The sequence below is a fragment of the Poromitra crassiceps genome, assembly GCF_964638095.1.
Source record: "Poromitra crassiceps genome assembly, chromosome: 6".
In the NCBI taxonomy this organism is placed as follows: domain Eukaryota; kingdom Metazoa; phylum Chordata; class Actinopteri; order Beryciformes; family Melamphaidae; genus Poromitra; species Poromitra crassiceps.
The window spans coordinates 14,818,935-14,846,211 of NC_139627.1; the positions used below are offsets into that span (position 1 = coordinate 14,818,935).

The window sequence follows — 27,277 nt, forward strand, 5'->3', positions numbered from 1 at the left end:
AGACAAAAGCAAAAAATATGAATTTAGATATAGGAGGCTCACTGATTACAGGACATGCCAATGTAGCTAATTATATAAATACGTTCTTCATTACTATAGCAAACAAACTAGTAAATAAACTGCCCAGCCCCAGTGGCAAATATGGAGAAAGACAGGTGGGGGAGTTTTACAGGAAGAAAGGTATCCTGGCAGATACCTTCTCTTTCTCAAGTGTGTCTGAGGACACGGTAGAAAAGAAACTCAAGGCCCTCAACCCTGCGAAGGCAACAGGACAGGACAAGATTCCCGCCAGATTTTTGAGGGATGCAGCGGAGACAATTGCTCCATGTATAACATTTATCCTAAACAAGTCCATTGAAAAGGGGCATTTTCCCACTGATCTTAAATCAGCCAGAGTTATCCCTATCTACAAAAAAGGAAATAAATTAGACCCGGGGAACTACCGTCCTGTCTCGATCCTTAGCACGGTGTCAAAGGTAATGGAAAGAATCATCTTTGAGCAAATAAATGAATACCTGTCAACAAACAACATCCTGTATGAGTATCAGTCGGGGTTCAGAATATCTCACTCCACAGACACATGTCTGCTGTACCTGACAGACCAAATCAGAACAGAAGTAGACAAGGGTAGATATTGTGGAATGGTTTTATTAGATTTACAAAAAGCCTTTGATACCGTGAACCATGATATACTGCTATTCAAAATGAAGGCTATGGGTTTTAACAGTGCTTCGCTAAGGTGGGTAGAGTCATACCTAAGGGGGAGGAAGCAAGTGGTGGAAGTGAATGGCATTATGTCATCTTCACTAGTGCCAACTTGCGGGGTGCCTCAAGGGAGCATTTTAGGTCCAGTCTTATTTCTTTTATATGTCAATGACATGAAATCTGCCTGTGAATGTGACTTGCTTCTCTTTGCGGACGATGCGGCTCTACTGGTCTCACACCAGGATAAAGGGGAGGTAGAAATCATACTCAGCCGAGAGCTACTCAGGATCAGTTGCTGGCTGGTTGATAACAGGTTGTCCCTCCACTTAGGTAAGACAGAAGCCATTCTCTTTGGTTCTACCATCAAATTGAGGAGGTCTCCGGGGTTTAGGGTGGTGGTGGGAGACGTAGAGGTCTCAGCTAGGGAGGAGGTCACATACCTGGGCTGTGTGCTGGACAACACTTTATCAGGAGAGAGCATGGCGCAGAGGGTAGCCAAAAAGATTAACCAGAGAGTGAAATTCCTCTCCAGGATTTCCACCTATGTTAACAGGTACGCTCTGGAAATCCTAGCGGGAGCACTGGTTCAGTGTCAATACGACTACGCATGTTCCTCCTGGTACACCGGCATCGCAGTGTCACTGAAAAACAGGCTCCAGACAGCACAAAATAGATTAGTCAGACTCATTTTACAATTGAATCCTAGGACTCACCTACTACAGTCTCACTTCGACAGCCTCAAGTGGCTAAGAGTAGAGGAGAGAGTAAAACAAATCAAACTCGGCATGGTACACAGGATAGTTAACAATGCTGTCCCAAAATATCTTAGACATTACTTCACCAAGGTCAGTGACGTACATGGGCACGGCACTAGAGGGAGCCCCACAGATTTGGTCCCAGTAAAATGCAAAAGATGCATCGGCCAAAATTCCTTTCGTTATTCAGCGGCAGTAGCCTGGAACAGTCTCCCAGCTGAGATTAAGACGATCAGCCCCTATCCCTCCTTCAAAGGTAAAGTCAAGAACTGGATCAGGAGTAACAGAACCTGGACTTAATGTGTTGTGTTATATTGTGGTATTGTATTATTATATCATATATTATATTATATCTATATTATTATATAGTATATAATGTTGTATGGTAATGATATGTAATGCTATAGTATATTATAAAATATTGTCCAGTATAGGTACAGGTAGGATGGATTTGATGGTAGCCAAGGTGAATGAGGTGGGGGGCGACCTGTTGTCGGCCAGCCAGTAACTGAGCCGGTGGCTCACTCGACCCATATGTTATGAGATCTTATTTTATTTTATTTATTTTATTTATTTTATTTGATTATTTTTTAACGTATGTTTTTATTAGGATTTGAGGGGTTTATTTCTTTAATAGCACAAATTGTCTTTTATCTTATTTTATGCTTATTTTTATTGGTTATTCACTGTGCCCCACTTTCCCATATCATTCTCCCCCCTGCGTGGCAGGCACACCCACGCATCACCCTCAGACTCTGACAAGTGCTTGTGGCACTCACACTATCACACACTTACACACATCCAGACATACACACAACAGTACACATTTTATAACAGTCATCATGAGGACCGCAATGGAAATAAGCTGTCAGCTTTATTGCGTTTTTATCCTTTTGATAATGGTGGGCCTGTGTATGTATATATGTAAATTGTATATACTGTGTATTCATTATCAATAAAGAACTCAATCAATCAAAAAAGTCTGTTTGTTAGCAGGATTGTTCCGATTTTGTTGTTGTTCCGACACCTGATCAACCCCAATGATCCTGCTTGCTGTCTTGATCAAGCGCTGTAATTTGACATGATCTTGGACACGCAGGGGGACAGTTTGATATAGTAACACAAAATGTAATGAAATACTAAAGTGGACCCACCTTGTCATGGCAGGTCTTCTCACAGGGTAGCATCAGCTTGGTGGGCGTTCCCATCGCGGTCTCCACCAGCCGGATGGATCGGACCAGCTCAGCCAGCTCCGCGGGCTCCAGGGACGCCTCGTGGTCATTTCCCTTCCAGGTCTTGTCCAAAGTTACGTGGCGCTCCACGACCTTTGCCCCCATCGCCACAGCGGCCACAGATATGTAGATTCCCCGCTCGTGTCCAGAATATCCGATGGGGATGTCCGGGAATTCCCTCTGGTATTCCTTTGGGAGAAGAGAGAGTGGGTAAAAAAAAAAACTATTGCTCACTATTGCTTGTCTGTGGTGTGTGTTTTCGGTGCGGTCTATCGGTCTGTTTGTTAGCAGGATTGTTCCGATTTTGTTGTTGTTCCGACACCTGATCAACCCCAATGATCCTGCTTGCTGTCTTGATCAAGCGCTGTAATTTGACATGATCTTGGACACGCAGGGGGACAGTTTGATATAGTAACACAAAATGTAATGAAATACTAAAGTGGACCCACCTTGTCATGGCAGGTCTTCTCACAGGGTAGCATCAGCTTGGTGGGCGTTCCCATCGCGGTCTCCACCAGCCGGATGGATCGGACCAGCTCAGCCAGCTCCGCGGGCTCCAGGGACGCCTCGTGGTCATTTCCCTTCCAGGTCTTGTCCAAAGTTACGTGGCGCTCCACGACCTTTGCCCCCATCGCCACAGCGGCCACAGATATGTAGATTCCCCGCTCGTGTCCAGAATATCCGATGGGGATGTCCGGGAATTCCCTCTGGTATTCCTTTGGGAGAAGAGAGAGTGGGTAAAAAAAAAAACTATTGCTCACTATTGCTTGTCTGTGGTGTGTGTTTTCGGTGCGGTCTATCGGTCTGTTTGTTAGCAGGATTGTTCCGATTTTGTTGTTGTTCCGACACCTGATCAACCCCAATGATCCTGCTTGCTGTCTTGATCAAGCGCTGTAATTTGACATGATCTTGGACACGCAGGGGGACAGTTTGATATAGTAACACAAAATGTAATGAAATACTAAAGTGGACCCACCTTGTCATGGCAGGTCTTCTCACAGGGTAGCATCAGCTTGGTGGGCGTTCCCATCGCGGTCTCCACCAGCCGGATGGATCGGACCAGCTCAGCCAGCTCCGCGGGCTCCAGGGACGCCTCGTGGTCATTTCCCTTCCAGGTCTTGTCCAAAGTTACGTGGCGCTCCACGACCTTTGCCCCCATCGCCACAGCGGCCACAGATATGTAGATTCCCCGCTCGTGTCCAGAATATCCGATGGGGATGTCCGGGAATTCCCTCTGGTATTCCTTTGGGAGAAGAGAGAGTGGGTAAAAAAAAAAACTATTGCTCACTATTGCTTGTCTGTGGTGTGTGTTTTCGGTGCGGTCTATCGGTCTGTTTGTTAGCAGGATTGTTCCGATTTTGTTGTTGTTCCGACACCTGATCAACCCCAATGATCCTGCTTGCTGTCTTGATCAAGCGCTGTAATTTGACATGATCTTGGACACGCAGGGGGACAGTTTGATATAGTAACACAAAATGTAATGAAATACTAAAGTGGACCCACCTTGTCATGGCAGGTCTTCTCACAGGGTAGCATCAGCTTGGTGGGCGTTCCCATCGCGGTCTCCACCAGCCGGATGGATCGGACCAGCTCAGCCAGCTCCGCGGGCTCCAGGGACGCCTCGTGGTCATTTCCCTTCCAGGTCTTGTCCAAAGTTACGTGGCGCTCCACGACCTTTGCCCCCATCGCCACAGCGGCCACAGATATGTAGATTCCCCGCTCGTGTCCAGAATATCCGATGGGGATGTCCGGGAATTCCCTCTGGTATTCCTTTGGGAGAAGAGAGAGTGGGTAAAAAAAAAAACTATTGCTCACTATTGCTTGTCTGTGGTGTGTGTTTTCGGTGCGGTCTATCGGTCTGTTTGTTAGCAGGATTGTTCCGATTTTGTTGTTGTTCCGACACCTGATCAACCCCAATGATCCTGCTTGCTGTCTTGATCAAGCGCTGTAATTTGACATGATCTTGGACACGCAGGGGGACAGTTTGATATAGTAACACAAAATGTAATGAAATACTAAAGTGGACCCACCTTGTCATGGCAGGTCTTCTCACAGGGTAGCATCAGCTTGGTGGGCGTTCCCATCGCGGTCTCCACCAGCCGGATGGATCGGACCAGCTCAGCCAGCTCCGCGGGCTCCAGGGACGCCTCGTGGTCATTTCCCTTCCAGGTCTTGTCCAAAGTTACGTGGCGCTCCACGACCTTTGCCCCCATCGCCACAGCGGCCACAGATATGTAGATTCCCCGCTCGTGTCCAGAATATCCGATGGGGATGTCCGGGAATTCCCTCTGGTATTCCTTTGGGAGAAGAGAGAGTGGGTAAAAAAAAAAACTATTGCTCACTATTGCTTGTCTGTGGTGTGTGTTTTCGGTGCGGTCTATCGGTCTGTTTGTTAGCAGGATTGTTCCGATTTTGTTGTTGTTCCGACACCTGATCAACCCCAATGATCCTGCTTGCTGTCTTGATCAAGCGCTGTAATTTGACATGATCTTGGACACGCAGGGGGACAGTTTGATATAGTAACACAAAATGTAATGAAATACTAAAGTGGACCCACCTTGTCATGGCAGGTCTTCTCACAGGGTAGCATCAGCTTGGTGGGCGTTCCCATCGCGGTCTCCACCAGCCGGATGGATCGGACCAGCTCAGCCAGCTCCGCGGGCTCCAGGGACGCCTCGTGGTCATTTCCCTTCCAGGTCTTGTCCAAAGTTACGTGGCGCTCCACGACCTTTGCCCCCATCACCACAGCGGCCACAGATATGTAGATTCCCCGCTCGTGTCCAGAATATCCGATGGGGATGTCCGGGAATTCCCTCTGGTATTCCTTTGGGAGAAGAGAGAGTGGGTAAAAAAAAAAACTATTGCTCACTATTGCTTGTCTGTGGTGTGTGTTTTCGGTGCGGTCTATCGGTCTGTTTGTTAGCAGGATTGTTCCGATTTTGTTGTTGTTCCGACACCTGATCAACCCCAATGATCCTGCTTGCTGTCTTGATCAAGCGCTGTAATTTGACATGATCTTGGACACGCAGGGGGACAGTTTGATATAGTAACACAAAATGTAATGAAATACTAAAGTGGACCCACCTTGTCATGGCAGGTCTTCTCACAGGGTAGCATCAGCTTGGTGGGCGTTCCCATCGCGGTCTCCACCAGCCGGATGGATCGGACCAGCTCAGCCAGCTCCGCGGGCTCCAGGGACGCCTCGTGGTCATTTCCCTTCCAGGTCTTGTCCAAAGTTACGTGGCGCTCCACGACCTTTGCCCCCATCGCCACAGCGGCCACAGATATGTAGATTCCCCGCTCGTGTCCAGAATATCCGATGGGGATGTCCGGGAATTCCCTCTGGTATTCCTTTGGGAGAAGAGAGAGTGGGTAAAAAAAAAAACTATTGCTCACTATTGCTTGTCTGTGGTGTGTGTTTTCGGTGCGGTCTATCGGTCTGTTTGTTAGCAGGATTGTTCCGATTTTGTTGTTGTTCCGACACCTGATCAACCCCAATGATCCTGCTTGCTGTCTTGATCAAGCGCTGTAATTTGACATGATCTTGGACACGCAGGGGGACAGTTTGATATAGTAACACAAAATGTAATGAAATACTAAAGTGGACCCACCTTGTCATGGCAGGTCTTCTCACAGGGTAGCATCAGCTTGGTGGGCGTTCCCATCGCGGTCTCCACCAGCCGGATGGATCGGACCAGCTCAGCCAGCTCCGCGGGCTCCAGGGACGCCTCGTGGTCATTTCCCTTCCAGGTCTTGTCCAAAGTTACGTGGCGCTCCACGACCTTTGCCCCCATCGCCACAGCGGCCACAGATATGTAGATTCCCCGCTCGTGTCCAGAATATCCGATGGGGATGTCCGGGAATTCCCTCTGGTATTCCTTTGGGAGAAGAGAGAGTGGGTAAAAAAAAAAACTATTGCTCACTATTGCTTGTCTGTGGTGTGTGTTTTCGGTGCGGTCTATCGGTCTGTTTGTTAGCAGGATTGTTCCGATTTTGTTGTTGTTCCGACACCTGATCAACCCCAATGATCCTGCTTGCTGTCTTGATCAAGCGCTGTAATTTGACATGATCTTGGACACGCAGGGGGACAGTTTGATATAGTAACACAAAATGTAATGAAATACTAAAGTGGACCCACCTTGTCATGGCAGGTCTTCTCACAGGGTAGCATCAGCTTGGTGGGCGTTCCCATCGCGGTCTCCACCAGCCGGATGGATCGGACCAGCTCAGCCAGCTCCGCGGGCTCCAGGGACGCCTCGTGGTCATTTCCCTTCCAGGTCTTGTCCAAAGTTACGTGGCGCTCCACGACCTTTGCCCCCATCGCCACAGCGGCCACAGATATGTAGATTCCCCGCTCGTGTCCAGAATATCCGATGGGGATGTCCGGGAATTCCCTCTGGTATTCCTTTGGGAGAAGAGAGAGTGGGTAAAAAAAAAAACTATTGCTCACTATTGCTTGTCTGTGGTGTGTGTTTTCGGTGCGGTCTATCGGTCTGTTTGTTAGCAGGATTGTTCCGATTTTGTTGTTGTTCCGACACCTGATCAACCCCAATGATCCTGCTTGCTGTCTTGATCAAGCGCTGTAATTTGACATGATCTTGGACACGCAGGGGGACAGTTTGATATAGTAACACAAAATGTAATGAAATACTAAAGTGGACCCACCTTGTCATGGCAGGTCTTCTCACAGGGTAGCATCAGCTTGGTGGGCGTTCCCATCGCGGTCTCCACCAGCCGGATGGATCGGACCAGCTCAGCCAGCTCCGCGGGCTCCAGGGACGCCTCGTGGTCATTTCCCTTCCAGGTCTTGTCCAAAGTTACGTGGCGCTCCACGACCTTTGCCCCCATCGCCACAGCGGCCACAGATATGTAGATTCCCCGCTCGTGTCCAGAATATCCGATGGGGATGTCCGGGAATTCCCTCTGGTATTCCTTTGGGAGAAGAGAGAGTGGGTAAAAAAAAAAACTATTGCTCACTATTGCTTGTCTGTGGTGTGTGTTTTCGGTGCGGTCTATCGGTCTGTTTGTTAGCAGGATTGTTCCGATTTTGTTGTTGTTCCGACACCTGATCAACCCCAATGATCCTGCTTGCTGTCTTGATCAAGCGCTGTAATTTGACATGATCTTGGACACGCAGGGGGACAGTTTGATATAGTAACACAAAATGTAATGAAATACTAAAGTGGACCCACCTTGTCATGGCAGGTCTTCTCACAGGGTAGCATCAGCTTGGTGGGCGTTCCCATCGCGGTCTCCACCAGCCGGATGGATCGGACCAGCTCAGCCAGCTCCGCGGGCTCCAGGGACGCATCGTGGTCATTTCCCTTCCAGGTCTTGTCCAAAGTTACGTGGCGCTCCACGACCTTTGCCCCCATCGCCACAGCGGCCACAGATATGTAGATTCCCCGCTCGTGTCCAGAATATCCGATGGGGATGTCCGGGAATTCCCTCTGGTATTCCTTTGGGAGAAGAGAGAGTGGGTAAAAAAAAAAAACTATTGCTCACTATTGCTTGTCTGTGGTGTGTGTTTTCGGTGCGGTCTATCGGTCTGTTTGTTAGCAGGATTGTTCCGATTTTGTTGTTGTTCCGACACCTGATCAACCCCAATGATCCTGCTTGCTGTCTTGATCAAGCGCTGTAATTTGACATGATCTTGGACACGCAGGGGGACAGTTTGATATAGTAACACAAAATGTAATGAAATACTAAAGTGGACCCACCTTGTCATGGCAGGTCTTCTCACAGGGTAGCATCAGCTTGGTGGGCGTTCCCATCGCGGTCTCCACCAGCCGGATGGATCGGACCAGCTCAGCCAGCTCCGCGGGCTCCAGGGACGCCTCGTGGTCATTTCCCTTCCAGGTCTTGTCCAAAGTTACGTGGCGCTCCACGACCTTTGCCCCCATCGCCACAGCGGCCACAGATATGTAGATTCCCCGCTCGTGTCCAGAATATCCGATGGGGATGTCCGGGAATTCCCTCTGGTATTCCTTTGGGAGAAGAGAGAGTGGGTAAAAAAAAAACTATTGCTCACTATTGCTTGTCTGTGGTGTGTGTTTTCGGTGCGGTCTATCGGTCTGTTTGTTAGCAGGATTGTTTCCGATTTTGTTGTTGTTCCGACACCTGATCAACCCCAATGATCCTGCTTGCTGTCTTGATCAAGCGCTGTAATTTGACATGATCTTGGACACGCAGGGGGACAGTTTGATATAGTAACACAAAATGTAATGAAATACTAAAGTGGACCCACCTTGTCATGGCAGGTCTTCTCACAGGGTAGCATCAGCTTGGTGGGCGTTCCCATCGCGGTCTCCACCAGCCGGATGGATCGGACCAGCTCAGCCAGCTCTGCGGGCTCCAGGGACGCCTCGTGGTCATTTCCCTTCCAGGTCTTGTCCAAAGTTACGTGGCGCTCCACGACCTTTGCCCCCATCGCCACAGCGGCCACAGATATGTAGATTCCCCGCTCGTGTCCAGAATATCCGATGGGGATGTCCGGGAATTCCCTCTGGTATTCCTTTGGGAGAAGAGAGAGTGGGTAAAAAAAAAACTATTGCTCACTATTGCTTGTCTGTGGTGTGTGTTTTCGGTGCGGTCTATCGGTCTGTTTGTTAGCAGGATTGTTCCGATTTTGTTGTTGTTCCGACACCTGATCAACCCCAATGATCCTGCTTGCTGTCTTGATCAAGCGCTGTAATTTGACATGATCTTGGACACGCAGGGGGACAGTTTGATATAGTAACACAAAATGTAATGAAATACTAAAGTGGACCCACCTTGTCATGGCAGGTCTTCTCACAGGGTAGCATCAGCTTGGTGGGCGTTCCCATCGCGGTCTCCACCAGCCGGATGGATCGGACCAGCTCAGCCAGCTCCGCGGGCTCCAGGGACGCCTCGTGGTCATTTCCCTTCCAGGTCTTGTCCAAAGTTACGTGGCGCTCCACGACCTTTGCCCCCATCGCCACAGCGGCCACAGATATGTAGATTCCCCGCTCGTGTCCAGAATATCCGATGGGGATGTCCGGGAATTCCCTCTGGTATTCCTTTGGGAGAAGAGAGAGTGGGTAAAAAAAAAAACTATTGCTCACTATTGCTTGTCTGTGGTGTGTGTTTTCGGTGCGGTCTATCGGTCTGTTTGTTAGCAGGATTGTTCCGATTTTGTTGTTGTTCCGACACCTGATCAACCCCAATGATCCTGCTTGCTGTCTTGATCAAGCGCTGTAATTTGACATGATCTTGGACACGCAGGGGGACAGTTTGATATAGTAACACAAAATGTAATGAAATACTAAAGTGGACCCACCTTGTCATGGCAGGTCTTCTCACAGGGTAGCATCAGCTTGGTGGGCGTTCCCATCGCGGTCTCCACCAGCCGGATGGATCGGACCAGCTCAGCCAGCTCCGCGGGCTCCAGGGACGCCTCGTGGTCATTTCCCTTCCAGGTCTTGTCCAAAGTTACGTGGCGCTCCACGACCTTTGCCCCCATCGCCACAGCGGCCACAGATATGTAGATTCCCCGCTCGTGTCCAGAATATCCGATGGGGATGTCCGGGAATTCCCTCTGGTATTCCTTTGGGAGAAGAGAGAGTGGGTAAAAAAAAAACTATTGCTCACTATTGCTTGTCTGTGGTGTGTGTTTTCGGTGCGGTCTATCGGTCTGTTTGTTAGCAGGATTGTTCCGATTTTGTTGTTGTTCCGACACCTGATCAACCCCAATGATCCTGCTTGCTGTCTTGATCAAGCGCTGTAATTTGACATGATCTTGGACACGCAGGGGGACAGTTTGATATAGTAACACAAAATGTAATGAAATACTAAAGTGGACCCACCTTGTCATGGCAGGTCTTCTCACAGGGTAGCATCAGCTTGGTGGGCGTTCCCATCGCGGTCTCCACCAGCCGGATGGATCGGACCAGCTCAGCCAGCTCCGCGGGCTCCAGGGACGCCTCGTGGTCATTTCCCTTCCAGGTCTTGTCCAAAGTTACGTGGCGCTCCACGACCTTTGCCCCCATCGCCACAGCGGCCACAGATATGTAGATTCCCCGCTCGTGTCCAGAATATCCGATGGGGATGTCCGGGAATTCCCTCTGGTATTCCTTTGGGAGAAGAGAGAGTGGGTAAAAAAAAAAACTATTGCTCACTATTGCTTGTCTGTGGTGTGTGTTTTCGGTGCGGTCTATCGGTCTGTTTGTTAGCAGGATTGTTCCGATTTTGTTGTTGTTCCGACACCTGATCAACCCCAATGATCCTGCTTGCTGTCTTGATCAAGCGCTGTAATTTGACATGATCTTGGACACGCAGGGGGACAGTTTGATATAGTAACACAAAATGTAATGAAATACTAAAGTGGACCCACCTTGTCATGGCAGGTCTTCTCACAGGGTAGCATCAGCTTGGTGGGCGTTCCCATCGCGGTCTCCACCAGCCGGATGGATCGGACCAGCTCAGCCAGCTCCGCGGGCTCCAGGGACGCCTCGTGGTCATTTCCCTTCCAGGTCTTGTCCAAAGTTACGTGGCGCTCCACGACCTTTGCCCCCATCGCCACAGCGGCCACAGATATGTAGATTCCCCGCTCGTGTCCAGAATATCCGATGGGGATGTCCGGGAATTCCCTCTGGTATTCCTTTGGGAGAAGAGAGAGTGGGTAAAAAAAAAAACTATTGCTCACTATTGCTTGTCTGTGGTGTGTGTTTTCGGTGCGGTCTATCGGTCTGTTTGTTAGCAGGATTGTTCCGATTTTGTTGTTGTTCCGACACCTGATCAACCCCAATGATCCTGCTTGCTGTCTTGATCAAGCGCTGTAATTTGACATGATCTTGGACACGCAGGGGGACAGTTTGATATAGTAACACAAAATGTAATGAAATACTAAAGTGGACCCACCTTGTCATGGCAGGTCTTCTCACAGGGTAGCATCAGCTTGGTGGGCGTTCCCATCGCGGTCTCCACCAGCCGGATGGATCGGACCAGCTCAGCCAGCTCCGCGGGCTCCAGGGACGCCTCGTGGTCATTTCCCTTCCAGGTCTTGTCCAAAGTTACGTGGCGCTCCACGACCTTTGCCCCCATCGCCACAGCGGCCACAGATATGTAGATTCCCCGCTCGTGTCCAGAATATCCGATGGGGATGTCCGGGAATTCCCTCTGGTATTCCTTTGGGAGAAGAGAGAGTGGGTAAAAAAAAAAACTATTGCTCACTATTGCTTGTCTGTGGTGTGTGTTTTCGGTGCGGTCTATCGGTCTGTTTGTTAGCAGGATTGTTCCGATTTTGTTGTTGTTCCGACACCTGATCAACCCCAATGATCCTGCTTGCTGTCTTGATCAAGCGCTGTAATTTGACATGATCTTGGACACGCAGGGGGACAGTTTGATATAGTAACACAAAATGTAATGAAATACTAAAGTGGACCCACCTTGTCATGGCAGGTCTTCTCACAGGGTAGCATCAGCTTGGTGGGCGTTCCCATCGCGGTCTCCACCAGCCGGATGGATCGGACCAGCTCAGCCAGCTCCGCGGGCTCCAGGGACGCCTCGTGGTCATTTCCCTTCCAGGTCTTGTCCAAAGTTACGTGGCGCTCCACGACCTTTGCCCCCATCGCCACAGCGGCCACAGATATGTAGATTCCCCGCTCGTGTCCAGAATATCCGATGGGGATGTCCGGGAATTCCCTCTGGTATTCCTTTGGGAGAAGAGAGAGTGGGTAAAAAAAAAAACTATTGCTCACTATTGCTTGTCTGTGGTGTGTGTTTTCGGTGCGGTCTATCGGTCTGTTTGTTAGCAGGATTGTTCCGATTTTGTTGTTGTTCCGACACCTGATCAACCCCAATGATCCTGCTTGCTGTCTTGATCAAGCGCTGTAATTTGACATGATCTTGGACACGCAGGGGGACAGTTTGATATAGTAACACAAAATGTAATGAAATACTAAAGTGGACCCACCTTGTCATGGCAGGTCTTCTCACAGGGTAGCATCAGCTTGGTGGGCGTTCCCATCGCGGTCTCCACCAGCCGGATGGATCGGACCAGCTCAGCCAGCTCCGCGGGCTCCAGGGACGCCTCGTGGTCATTTCCCTTCCAGGTCTTGTCCAAAGTTACGTGGCGCTCCACGACCTTTGCCCCCATCGCCACAGCGGCCACAGATATGTAGATTCCCCGCTCGTGTCCAGAATATCCGATGGGGATGTCCGGGAATTCCCTCTGGTATTCCTTTGGGAGAAGAGAGAGTGGGTAAAAAAAAAAACTATTGCTCACTATTGCTTGTCTGTGGTGTGTGTTTTCGGTGCGGTCTATCGGTCTGTTTGTTAGCAGGATTGTTCCGATTTTGTTGTTGTTCCGACACCTGATCAACCCCAATGATCCTGCTTGCTGTCTTGATCAAGCGCTGTAATTTGACATGATCTTGGACACGCAGGGGGACAGTTTGATATAGTAACACAAAATGTAATGAAATACTAAAGTGGACCCACCTTGTCATGGCAGGTCTTCTCACAGGGTAGCATCAGCTTGGTGGGCGTTCCCATCGCGGTCTCCACCAGCCGGATGGATCGGACCAGCTCAGCCAGCTCCGCGGGCTCCAGGGACGCCTCGTGGTCATTTCCCTTCCAGGTCTTGTCCAAAGTTACGTGGCGCTCCACGACCTTTGCCCCCATCGCCACAGCGGCCACAGATATGTAGATTCCCCGCTCGTGTCCAGAATATCCGATGGGGATGTCCGGGAATTCCCTCTGGTATTCCTTTGGGAGAAGAGAGAGTGGGTAAAAAAAAAAACTATTGCTCACTATTGCTTGTCTGTGGTGTGTGTTTTCGGTGCGGTCTATCGGTCTGTTTGTTAGCAGGATTGTTCCGATTTTGTTGTTGTTCCGACACCTGATCAACCCCAATGATCCTGCTTGCTGTCTTGATCAAGCGCTGTAATTTGACATGATCTTGGACACGCAGGGGGACAGTTTGATATAGTAACACAAAATGTAATGAAATACTAAAGTGGACCCACCTTGTCATGGCAGGTCTTCTCACAGGGTAGCATCAGCTTGGTGGGCGTTCCCATCGCGGTCTCCACCAGCCGGATGGATCGGACCAGCTCAGCCAGCTCCGCGGGCTCCAGGGACGCATCGTGGTCATTTCCCTTCCAGGTCTTGTCCAAAGTTACGTGGCGCTCCACGACCTTTGCCCCCATCGCCACAGCGGCCACAGATATGTAGATTCCCCGCTCGTGTCCAGAATATCCGATGGGGATGTCCGGGAATTCCCTCTGGTATTCCTTTGGGAGAAGAGAGAGTGGGTAAAAAAAAAAAACTATTGCTCACTATTGCTTGTCTGTGGTGTGTGTTTTCGGTGCGGTCTATCGGTCTGTTTGTTAGCAGGATTGTTCCGATTTTGTTGTTGTTCCGACACCTGATCAACCCCAATGATCCTGCTTGCTGTCTTGATCAAGCGCTGTAATTTGACATGATCTTGGACACGCAGGGGGACAGTTTGATATAGTAACACAAAATGTAATGAAATACTAAAGTGGACCCACCTTGTCATGGCAGGTCTTCTCACAGGGTAGCATCAGCTTGGTGGGCGTTCCCATCGCGGTCTCCACCAGCCGGATGGATCGGACCAGCTCAGCCAGCTCCGCGGGCTCCAGGGACGCCTCGTGGTCATTTCCCTTCCAGGTCTTGTCCAAAGTTACGTGGCGCTCCACGACCTTTGCCCCCATCGCCACAGCGGCCACAGATATGTAGATTCCCCGCTCGTGTCCAGAATATCCGATGGGGATGTCCGGGAATTCCCTCTGGTATTCCTTTGGGAGAAGAGAGAGTGGGTAAAAAAAAAACTATTGCTCACTATTGCTTGTCTGTGGTGTGTGTTTTCGGTGCGGTCTATCGGTCTGTTTGTTAGCAGGATTGTTTCCGATTTTGTTGTTGTTCCGACACCTGATCAACCCCAATGATCCTGCTTGCTGTCTTGATCAAGCGCTGTAATTTGACATGATCTTGGACACGCAGGGGGACAGTTTGATATAGTAACACAAAATGTAATGAAATACTAAAGTGGACCCACCTTGTCATGGCAGGTCTTCTCACAGGGTAGCATCAGCTTGGTGGGCGTTCCCATCGCGGTCTCCACCAGCCGGATGGATCGGACCAGCTCAGCCAGCTCCGCGGGCTCCAGGGACGCCTCGTGGTCATTTCCCTTCCAGGTCTTGTCCAAAGTTACGTGGCGCTCCACGACCTTTGCCCCCATCGCCACAGCGGCCACAGATATGTAGATTCCCCGCTCGTGTCCAGAATATCCGATGGGGATGTCCGGGAATTCCCTCTGGTATTCCTTTGGGAGAAGAGAGAGTGGGTAAAAAAAAAACTATTGCTCACTATTGCTTGTCTGTGGTGTGTGTTTTCGGTGCGGTCTATCGGTCTGTTTGTTAGCAGGATTGTTCCGATTTTGTTGTTGTTCCGACACCTGATCAACCCCAATGATCCTGCTTGCTGTCTTGATCAAGCGCTGTAATTTGACATGATCTTGGACACGCAGGGGGACAGTTTGATATAGTAACACAAAATGTAATGAAATACTAAAGTGGACCCACCTTGTCATGGCAGGTCTTCTCACAGGGTAGCATCAGCTTGGTGGGCGTTCCCATCGCGGTCTCCACCAGCCGGATGGATCGGACCAGCTCAGCCAGCTCCGCGGGCTCCAGGGACGCCTCGTGGTCATTTCCCTTCCAGGTCTTGTCCAAAGTTACGTGGCGCTCCACGACCTTTGCCCCCATCGCCACAGCGGCCACAGATATGTAGATTCCCCGCTCGTGTCCAGAATATCCGATGGGGATGTCCGGGAATTCCCTCTGGTATTCCTTTGGGAGAAGAGAGAGTGGGTAAAAAAAAAACTATTGCTCACTATTGCTTGTCTGTGGTGTGTGTTTTCGGTGCGGTCTATCGGTCTGTTTGTTAGCAGGATTGTTCCGATTTTGTTGTTGTTCCGACACCTGATCAACCCCAATGATCCTGCTTGCTGTCTTGATCAAGCGCTGTAATTTGACATGATCTTGGACACGCAGGGGGACAGTTTGATATAGTAACACAAAATGTAATGAAATACTAAAGTGGACCCACCTTGTCATGGCAGGTCTTCTCACAGGGTAGCATCAGCTTGGTGGGCGTTCCCATCGCGGTCTCCACCAGCCGGATGGATCGGACCAGCTCAGCCAGCTCCGCGGGCTCCAGGGACGCCTCGTGGTCATTTCCCTTCCAGGTCTTGTCCAAAGTTACGTGGCGCTCCACGACCTTTGCCCCCATCGCCACAGCGGCCACAGATATGTAGATTCCCCGCTCGTGTCCAGAATATCCGATGGGGATGTCCGGGAATTCCCTCTGGTATTCCTTTGGGAGAAGAGAGAGTGGGTAAAAAAAAAAACTATTGCTCACTATTGCTTGTCTGTGGTGTGTGTTTTCGGTGCGGTCTATCGGTCTGTTTGTTAGCAGGATTGTTCCGATTTTGTTGTTGTTCCGACACCTGATCAACCCCAATGATCCTGCTTGCTGTCTTGATCAAGCGCTGTAATTTGACATGATCTTGGACACGCAGGGGGACAGTTTGATATAGTAACACAAAATGTAATGAAATACTAAAGTGGACCCACCTTGTCATGGCAGGTCTTCTCACAGGGTAGCATCAGCTTGGTGGGCGTTCCCATCGCGGTCTCCACCAGCCGGATGGATCGGACCAGCTCAGCCAGCTCCGCGGGCTCCAGGGACGCCTCGTGGTCATTTCCCTTCCAGGTCTTGTCCAAAGTTACGTGGCGCTCCACGACCTTTGCCCCCATCGCCACAGCGGCCACAGATATGTAGATTCCCCGCTCGTGTCCAGAATATCCGATGGGGATGTCCGGGAATTCCCTCTGGTATTCCTTTGGGAGAAGAGAGAGTGGGTAAAAAAAAAAACTATTGCTCACTATTGCTTGTCTGTGGTGTGTGTTTTCGGTGCGGTCTATCGGTCTGTTTGTTAGCAGGATTGTTCCGATTTTGTTGTTGTTCCGACACCTGATCAACCCCAATGATCCTGCTTGCTGTCTTGATCAAGCGCTGTAATTTGACATGATCTTGGACACGCAGGGGGACAGTTTGATATAGTAACACAAAATGTAATGAAATACTAAAGTGGACCCACCTTGTCATGGCAGGTCTTCTCACAGGGTAGCATCAGCTTGGTGGGCGTTCCCATCGCGGTCTCCACCAGCCGGATGGATCGGACCAGCTCAGCCAGCTCCGCGGGCTCCAGGGACGCCTCGTGGTCATTTCCCTTCCAGGTCTTGTCCAAAGTTACGTGGCGCTCCACGACCTTTGCCCCCATCGCCACAGCGGCCACAGATATGTAGATTCCCCGCTCGTGTCCAGAATATCCGATGGGGATGTCCGGGAATTCCCTCTGGTATTCCTTTGGGAGAAGAGAGAGTGGGTAAAAAAAAAAACTATTGCTCACTATTGCTTGTCTGTGGTGTGTGTTTTCGGTGCGGTCTATCGGTCTGTTTGTTAGCAGGATTGTTCCGATTTTGTTGTTGTTCCGACACCTGATCAACCCCAATGATCCTGCTTGCTGTCTTGATCAAGCGCTGTAATTTGACATGATCTTGGACACGCAGGGGGACAGTTTGATATAGTAACACAAAATGTAATGAAATACTAAAGTGGACCCACCTTGTCATGGCAGGTCTTCTCACAGGGTAGCATCAGCTTGGTGGGCGTTCCCATCGCGGTCTCCACCAGCCGGATGGATCGGACCAGCTCAGCCAGCTCCGCGGGCTCCAGGGACGCCTCGTGGTCATTTCCCTTCCAGGTCTTGTCCAAAGTTACGTGGCGCTCCACGACCTTTGCCCCCATCGCCACAGCGGCCACAGATATGTAGATTCCCCGCTCGTGTCCAGAATATCCGATGGGGATGTCCGGGAATTCCCTCTGGTATTCCTTTGGGAGAAGAGAGAGTGGGTAAAAAAAAAACTATTGCTCACTATTGCTTGTCTGTGGTGTGTGTTTTCGGTGCGGTCTATCGGTCTGTTTGTTAGCAGGATTGTTTCCGATTTTGTTGTTGTTCCGACACCTGACCAACCCCAATGATCCTGCTTGCTGTCTTGATCAAGCGCTGTAATTTGACATGATCTTGGACACGCAGGGGGACAGTTTGATATAGTAACACAAAATGTAATGAAATACTAAAGTGGACCCACCTTGTCATGGCAGGTCTTCTCACAGGGTAGCATCAGCTTGGTGGGCGTTCCCATCGCGGTCTCCACCAGCCGGATGGATCGGACCAGCTCAGCCAGCTCCGCGGGCTCCAGGGACGCCTCGTGGTCATTTCCCTTCCAGGTCTTGTCCAAAGTTACGTGGCGCTCCACGACCTTTGCCCCCATCGCCACAGCGGCCACAGATATGTAGATTCCCCGCTCGTGTCCAGAATATCCGATGGGGATGTCCGGGAATTCCCTCTGGTATTCCTTTGGGAGAAGAGAGAGTGGGTAAAAAAAAAAACTATTGCTCACTATTGCTTGTCTGTGGTGTGTGTTTTCGGTGCGGTCTATCGGTCTGTTTGTTAGCAGGATTGTTCCGATTTTGTTGTTGTTCCGACACCTGATCAACCCCAATGATCCTGCTTGCTGTCTTGATCAAGCGCTGTAATTTGACATGATCTTGGACACGCAGGGGGACAGTTTGATATAGTAACACAAAATGTAATGAAATACTAAAGTGGACCCACCTTGTCATGGCAGGTCTTCTCACAGGGTAGCATCAGCTTGGTGGGCGTTCCCATCGCGGTCTCCACCAGCCGGATGGATCGGACCAGCTCAGCCAGCTCCGCGGGCTCCAGGGACGCCTCGTGGTCATTTCCCTTCCAGGTCTTGTCCAAAGTTACGTGGCGCTCCACGACCTTTGCCCCCATCGCCACAGCGGCCACAGATATGTAGATTCCCCGCTCGTGTCCAGAATATCCGATGGGGATGTCCGGGAATTCCCTCTGGTATTCCTTTGGGAGAAGAGAGAGTGGGTAAAAAAAAAACTATTGCTCACTATTGCTTGTCTGTGGTGTGTGTTTTCGGTGCGGTCTATCGGTCTGTTTGTTAGCAGGATTGTTTCCGATTTTGTTGTTGTTCCGACACCTGATCAACCCCAATGATCCTGCTTGCTGTCTTGATCAAGCGCTGTAATTTGACATGATCTTGGACACGCAGGGGGACAGTTTGATATAGTAACACAAAATGTAATGAAATACTAAAGTGGACCCACCTTGTCATGGCAGGTCTTCTCACAGGGTAGCATCAGCTTGGTGGGCGTTCCCATCGCGGTCTCCACCAGCCGGATGGATCGGACCAGCTCAGCCAGCTCCGCGGGCTCCAGGGACGCCTCGTGGTCATTTCCCTTCCAGGTCTTGTCCAAAGTTACGTGGCGCTCCACGACCTTTGCCCCCATCGCCACAGCGGCCACAGATATGTAGATTCCCCGCTCGTGTCCAGAATATCCGATGGGGATGTCCGGGAATTCCCTCTGGTATTCCTTTGGGAGAAGAGAGAGTGGGTAAAAAAAAAAACTATTGCTCACTATTGCTTGTCTGTGGTGTGTGTTTTCGGTGCGGTCTATCGGTCTGTTTGTTAGCAGGATTGTTCCGATTTTGTTGTTGTTCCGACACCTGATCAACCCCAATGATCCTGCTTGCTGTCTTGATCAAGCGCTGTAATTTGACATGATCTTGGACACGCAGGGGGACAGTTTGATATAGTAACACAAAATGTAATGAAATACTAAAGTGGACCCACCTTGTCATGGCAGGTCTTCTCACAGGGTAGCATCAGCTTGGTGGGCGTTCCCATCGCGGTCTCCACCAGCCGGATGGATCGGACCAGCTCAGCCAGCTCCGCGGGCTCCAGGGACGCCTCGTGGTCATTTCCCTTCCAGGTCTTGTCCAAAGTTACGTGGCGCTCCACGACCTTTGCCCCCATCGCCACAGCGGCCACAGATATGTAGATTCCCCGCTCGTGTCCAGAATATCCGATGGGGATGTCCGGGAATTCCCTCTGGTATTCCTTTGGGAGAAGAGAGAGTGGGTAAAAAAAAAAACTATTGCTCACTATTGCTTGTCTGTGGTGTGTGTTTTCGGTGCGGTCTATCGGTCTGTTTGTTAGCAGGATTGTTCCGATTTTGTTGTTGTTCCGACACCTGATCAACCCCAATGATCCTGCTTGCTGTCTTGATCAAGCGCTGTAATTTGACATGATCTTGGACACGCAGGGGGACAGTTTGATATAGTAACACAAAATGTAATGAAATACTAAAGTGGACCCACCTTGTCATGGCAGGTCTTCTCACAGGGTAGCATCAGCTTGGTGGGCGTTCCCATCGCGGTCTCCACCAGCCGGATGGATCGGACCAGCTCAGCCAGCTCCGCGGGCTCCAGGGACGCCTCGTGGTCATTTCCCTTCCAGGTCTTGTCCAAAGTTACGTGGCGCTCCACGACCTTTGCCCCCATCGCCACAGCGGCCACAGATATGTAGATTCCCCGCTCGTGTCCAGAATATCCGATGGGGATGTCCAGGAATTCCCTCTGGTATTCCTTTGGGAGAAGAGAGAGTGGGTAAAAAAAAAAACTATTGCTCACTATTGCTTGTCTGTGGTGTGTGTTTTCGGTGCGGTCTATCGGTCTGTTTGTTAGCAGGATTGTTCCGATTTTGTTGTTGTTCCGACACCTGATCAACCCCAATGATCCTGCTTGCTGTCTTGATCAAGCGCTGTAATTTGACATGATCTTGGACACGCAGGGGGACAGTTTGATATAGTAACACAAAATGTAATGAAATACTAAAGTGGACCCACCTTGTCATGGCAGGTCTTCTCACAGGGTAGCATCAGCTTGGTGGGCGTTCCCATCGCGGTCTCCACCAGCCGGATGGATCGGACCAGCTCAGCCAGCTCCGCGGGCTCCAGGGACGCCTCGTGGTCATTTCCCTTCCAGGTCTTGTCCAAAGTTATGTGGCGCTCCACGACCTTTGCCCCCATCGCCACAGCGGCCACAGATATGTAGATTCCCCGCTCGTGTCCAGAATATCCGATGGGGATGTCCGGGAATTCCCTCTGGTATTCCTTTGGGAGAAGACAGAGTGGGTAAAAAAAAAAACTATTGCTCACTATTGCTTGTCTGTGGTGTGTGTTTTCGGTGCGGTCTATCGGTCTGTTTGTTAGCAGGATTGTTCCGATTTTGTTGTTGTTCCGACACCTGATCAACCCCAATGATCCTGCTTGCTGTCTTGATCAAGCGCTGTAATTTGACATGATCTTGGACACGCAGGGGGACAGTTTGATATAGTAACACAAAATGTAATGAAATACTAAAGTGGACCCACCTTGTCATGGCAGGTCTTCTCACAGGGTAGCATCAGCTTGGTGGGCGTTCCCATCGCGGTCTCCACCAGCCGGATGGATCGGACCAGCTCAGCCAGCTCCGCGGGCTCCAGGGACGCCTCGTGGTCATTTCCCTTCCAGGTCTTGTCCAAAGTTACGTGGCGCTCCACGACCTTTGCCCCCATCGCCACAGCGGCCACAGATATGTAGATTCCCCGCTCGTGTCCAGAATATCCGATGGGGATGTCCGGGAATTCCCTCTGGTATTCCTTTGGGAGAAGAGAGAGTGGGTAAAAAAAAAAACTATTGCTCACTATTGCTTGTCTGTGGTGTGTGTTTTCGGTGCGGTCTATCGGTCTGTTTGTTAGCAGGATTGTTCCGATTTTGTTGTTGTTCCGACACCTGATCAACCCCAATGATCCTGCTTGCTGTCTTGATCAAGCGCTGTAATTTGACATGATCTTGGACACGCAGGGGGACAGTTTGATATAGTAACACAAAATGTAATGAAATACTAAAGTGGACCCACCTTGTCATGGCAGGTCTTCTCACAGGGTAGCATCAGCTTGGTGGGCGTTCCCATCGCGGTCTCCACCAGCCGGATGGATCGGACCAGCTCAGCCAGCTCCGCGGGCTCCAGGGACGCCTCGTGGTCATTTCCCTTCCAGGTCTTGTCCAAAGTTACGTGGCGCTCCACGACCTTTGCCCCCATCGCCACAGCGGCCACAGATATGTAGATTCCCCGCTCGTGTCCAGAATATCCGATGGGGATGTCCGGGAATTCCCTCTGGTATTCCTTTGGGAGAAGAGAGAGTGGGTAAAAAAAAAAACTATTGCTCACTATTGCTTGTCTGTGGTGTGTGTTTTCGGTGCGGTCTATCGGTCTGTTTGTTAGCAGGATTGTTCCGATTTTGTTGTTGTTCCGACACCTGATCAACCCCAATGATCCTGCTTGCTGTCTTGATCAAGCGCTGTAATTTGACATGATCTTGGACACGCAGGGGGACAGTTTGATATAGTAACACAAAATGTAATGAAATACTAAAGTGGACCCACCTTGTCATGGCAGGTCTTCTCACAGGGTAGCATCAGCTTGGTGGGCGTTCCCATCGCGGTCTCCACCAGCCAGATGGATCGGACCAGCTCAGCCAGCTCCGCGGGCTCCAGGGACGCCTCGTGGTCATTTCCCTTCCAGGTCTTGTCCAAAGTTACGTGGCGCTCCACGACCTTTGCCCCCATCGCCACAGCGGCCACAGATATGTAGATTCCCCGCTCGTGTCCAGAATATCCGATGGGGATGTCCGGGAATTCCCTCTGGTATTCCTTTGGGAGAAGAGAGAGTGGGTAAAAAAAAAAACTATTGCTCACTATTGCTTGTCTGTGGTGTGTGTTTTCGGTGCGGTCTATCGGTCTGTTTGTTAGCAGGATTGTTCCGATTTTGTTGTTGTTCCGACACCTGATCAACCCCAATGATCCTGCTTGCTGTCTTGATCAAGCGCTGTAATTTGACATGATCTTGGACACGCAGGGGGACAGTTTGATATAGTAACACAAAATGTAATGAAATACTAAAGTGGACCCACCTTGTCATGGCAGGTCTTCTCACAGGGTAGCATCAGCTTGGTGGGCGTTCCCATCGCGGTCTCCACCAGCCGGATGGATGGATCGGACCAGCTCAGCCAGCTCCGCGGGCTCCAGGGACGCCTCGTGGTCATTTCCCTTCCAGGTCTTGTCCAAAGTTACGTGGCGCTCCACGACCTTTGCCCCCATCGCCACAGCGGCCACAGATATGTAGATTCCCCGCTCGTGTCCAGAATATCCGATGGGGATGTCCGGGAATTCCCTCTGGTATTCCTTTGGGAGAAGAGAGAGTGGGTAAAAAAAAAAAACTATTGCTCACTATTGCTTGTCTGTGGTGTGTGTTTTCGGTGCGGTCTATCGGTCTGTTTGTTAGCAGGATTGTTCCGATTTTGTTGTTGTTCCGACACCTGATCAACCCCAATGATCCTGCTTGCTGTCTTGATCAAGCGCTGTAATTTGACATGATCTTGGACACGCAGGGGGACAGTTTGATATAGTAACACAAAATGTAATGAAATACTAAAGTGGACCCACCTTGTCATGGCAGGTCTTCTCACAGGGTAGCATCAGCTTGGTGGGCGTTCCCATCGCGGTCTCCACCAGCCGGATGGATCGGACCAGCTCAGCCAGCTCCGCGGGCTCCAGGGACGCCTCGTGGTCATTTCCCTTCCAGGTCTTGTCCAAAGTTACGTGGCGCTCCACGACCTTTGCCCCCATCGCCACAGCGGCCACAGATATGTAGATTCCCCGCTCGTGTCCAGAATATCCGATGGGGATGTCCGGGAATTCCCTCTGGTATTCCTTTGGGAGAAGAGAGAGTGGGTAAAAAAAAAAACTATTGCTCACTATTGCTTGTCTGTGGTGTGTGTTTTCGGTGCGGTCTATCGGTCTGTTTGTTAGCAGGATTGTTCCGATTTTGTTGTTGTTCCGACACCTGATCAACCCCAATGATCCTGCTTGCTGTCTTGATCAAGCGCTGTAATTTGACATGATCTTGGACACGCAGGGGGACAGTTTGATATAGTAACACAAAATGTAATGAAATACTAAAGTGGACCCACCTTGTCATGGCAGGTCTTCTCACAGGGTAGCATCAGCTTGGTGGGCGTTCCCATCGCGGTCTCCACCAGCCGGATGGATCGGACCAGCTCAGCCAGCTCCGCGGGCTCCAGGGACGCCTCGTGGTCATTTCCCTTCCAGGTCTTGTCCAAAGTTATGTGGCGCTCCACGACCTTTGCCCCCATCGCCACAGCGGCCACAGATATGTAGATTCCCCGCTCGTGTCCAGAATATCCGATGGGGATGTCCGGGAATTCCCTCTGGTATTCCTTTGGGAGAAGACAGAGTGGGTAAAAAAAAAAACTATTGCTCACTATTGCTTGTCTGTGGTGTGTGTTTTCGGTGCGGTCTATCGGTCTGTTTGTTAGCAGGATTGTTCCGATTTTGTTGTTGTTCCGACACCTGATCAACCCCAATGATCCTGCTTGCTGTCTTGATCAAGCGCTGTAATTTGACATGATCTTGGACACGCAGGGGGACAGTTTGATATAGTAACACAAAATGTAATGAAATACTAAAGTGGACCCACCTTGTCATGGCAGGTCTTCTCACAGGGTAGCATCAGCTTGGTGGGCGTTCCCATCGCGGTCTCCACCAGCCGGATGGATCGGACCAGCTCAGCCAGCTCCGCGGGCTCCAGGGACGCCTCGTGGTCATTTCCCTTCCAGGTCTTGTCCAAAGTTACGTGGCGCTCCACGACCTTTGCCCCCATCGCCACAGCGGCCACAGATATGTAGATTCCCCGCTCGTGTCCAGAATATCCGATGGGGATGTCCGGGAATTCCCTCTGGTATTCCTTTGGGAGAAGAGAGAGTGGGTAAAAAAAAAAACTATTGCTCACTATTGCTTGTCTGTGGTGTGTGTTTTCGGTGCGGTCTATCGGTCTGTTTGTTAGCAGGATTGTTCCGATTTTGTTGTTGTTCCGACACCTGATCAACCCCAATGATCCTGCTTGCTGTCTTGATCAAGCGCTGTAATTTGACATGATCTTGGACACGCAGGGGGACAGTTTGATATAGTAACACAAAATGTAATGAAATACTAAAGTGGACCCACCTTGTCATGGCAGGTCTTCTCACAGGGTAGCATCAGCTTGGTGGGCGTTCCCATCGCGGTCTCCACCAGCCGGATGGATCGGACCAGCTCAGCCAGCTCCGCGGGCTCCAGGGACGCCTCGTGGTCATTTCCCTTCCAGGTCTTGTCCAAAGTTACGTGGCGCTCCACGACCTTTGCCCCCATCGCCACAGCGGCCACAGATATGTAGATTCCCCGCTCGTGTCCAGAATATCCGATGGGGATGTCCGGGAATTCCCTCTGGTATTCCTTTGGGAGAAGAGAGAGTGGGTAAAAAAAAAAACTATTGCTCACTATTGCTTGTCTGTGGTGTGTGTTTTCGGTGCGGTCTATCGGTCTGTTTGTTAGCAGGATTGTTCCGATTTTGTTGTTGTTCCGACACCTGATCAACCCCAATGATCCTGCTTGCTGTCTTGATCAAGCGCTGTAATTTGACATGATCTTGGACACGCAGGGGGACAGTTTGATATAGTAACACAAAATGTAATGAAATACTAAAGTGGACCCACCTTGTCATGGCAGGTCTTCTCACAGGGTAGCATCAGCTTGGTGGGCGTTCCCATCGCGGTCTCCACCAGCCAGATGGATCGGACCAGCTCAGCCAGCTCCGCGGGCTCCAGGGACGCCTCGTGGTCATTTCCCTTCCAGGTCTTGTCCAAAGTTACGTGGCGCTCCACGACCTTTGCCCCCATCGCCACAGCGGCCACAGATATGTAGATTCCCCGCTCGTGTCCAGAATATCCGATGGGGATGTCCGGGAATTCCCTCTGGTATTCCTTTGGGAGAAGAGAGAGTGGGTAAAAAAAAAAACTATTGCTCACTATTGCTTGTCTGTGGTGTGTGTTTTCGGTGCGGTCTATCGGTCTGTTTGTTAGCAGGATTGTTCCGATTTTGTTGTTGTTCCGACACCTGATCAACCCCAATGATCCTGCTTGCTGTCTTGATCAAGCGCTGTAATTTGACATGATCTTGGACACGCAGGGGGACAGTTTGATATAGTAACACAAAATGTAATGAAATACTAAAGTGGACCCACCTTGTCATGGCAGGTCTTCTCACAGGGTAGCATCAGCTTGGTGGGCGTTCCCATCGCGGTCTCCACCAGCCGGATGGATGGATCGGACCAGCTCAGCCAGCTCCGCGGGCTCCAGGGACGCCTCGTGGTCATTTCCCTTCCAGGTCTTGTCCAAAGTTACGTGGCGCTCCACGACCTTTGCCCCCATCGCCACAGCGGCCACAGATATGTAGATTCCCCGCTCGTGTCCAGAATATCCGATGGGGATGTCCGGGAATTCCCTCTGGTATTCCTTTGGGAGAAGAGAGAGTGGGTAAAAAAAAAAAACTATTGCTCACTATTGCTTGTCTGTGGTGTGTGTTTTCGGTGCGGTCTATCGGTCTGTTTGTTAGCAGGATTGTTCCGATTTTGTTGTTGTTCCGACACCTGATCAACCCCAATGATCCTGCTTGCTGTCTTGATCAAGCGTTGTAATTTGACATGATCTTGGACACGCAGGGGGACAGTTTGATATAGTAACACAAAATGTAATGAAATACTAAAGTGGACCCACCTTGTCATGGCAGGTCTTCTCACAGGGTAGCATCAGCTTGGTGGGCGTTCCCATCGCGGTCTCCACCAGCCGGATGGATCGGACCAGCTCAGCCAGCTCCGCGGGCTCCAGGGACGCCTCGTGGTCATTTCCCTTCCAGGTCTTGTCCAAAGTTACGTGGCGCTCCACGACCTTTGCCCCCATCGCCACAGCGGCCACAGATATGTAGATTCCCCGCTCGTGTCCAGAATATCCGATGGGGATGTCCGGGAATTCCCTCTGGTATTCCTTTGGGAGAAGAGAGAGTGGGTAAAAAAAAAAACTATTGCTCACTATTGCTTGTCTGTGGTGTGTGTTTTCGGTGCGGTCTATCGGTCTGTTTGTTAGCAGGATTGTTCCGATTTTGTTGTTGTTCCGACACCTGATCAACCCCAATGATCCTGCTTGCTGTCTTGATCAAGCGCTGTAATTTGACATGATCTTGGACACGCAGGGGGACAGTTTGATATAGTAACACAAAATGTAATGAAATACTAAAGTGGACCCACCTTGTCATGGCAGGTCTTCTCACAGGGTAGCATCAGCTTGGTGGGCGTTCCCATCGCGGTCTCCACCAGCCGGATGGATCGGACCAGCTCAGCCAGCTCCGCGGGCTCCAGGGACGCCTCGTGGTCATTTCCCTTCCAGGTCTTGTCCAAAGTTACGTGGCGCTCCACGACCTTTGCCCCCATCGCCACAGCGGCCACAGATATGTAGATTCCCCGCTCGTGTCCAGAATATCCGATGGGGATGTCCGGGAATTCCCTCTGGTATTCCTTTGGGAGAAGAGAGAGTGGGTAAAAAAAAAAACTATTGCTCACTATTGCTTGTCTGTGGTGTGTGTTTTCGGTGCGGTCTATCGGTCTGTTTGTTAGCAGGATTGTTCCGATTTTGTTGTTGTTCCGACACCTGATCAACCCCA

General features: G+C 50.5%; 1 protein-coding gene across 1 annotated transcript in view; it reads right to left on the bottom strand.

Annotated features, from left to right (window-relative positions):
* Positions 1-249: 249 nt before the first annotated feature.
* The window catches only part of LOC310777730 (N-acetylneuraminate-9-phosphate synthase-like), a gene marked incomplete at its 3' end in the record, with an annotated part of 39,427 nt that continues 12,399 nt past the window's right edge, over positions 250-27,277 (bottom strand). The window contains exons 6-7 of the mRNA XM_083638101.1: positions 5,777-6,043; positions 250-255 (exon numbers count right to left, since the gene is read on the bottom strand). Of these exons, the coding sequence (XP_083494227.1) occupies positions 250-255; positions 5,777-6,043 (273 nt within the window). The remainder of the gene's footprint in view (positions 256-5,776; positions 6,044-27,277) is intronic.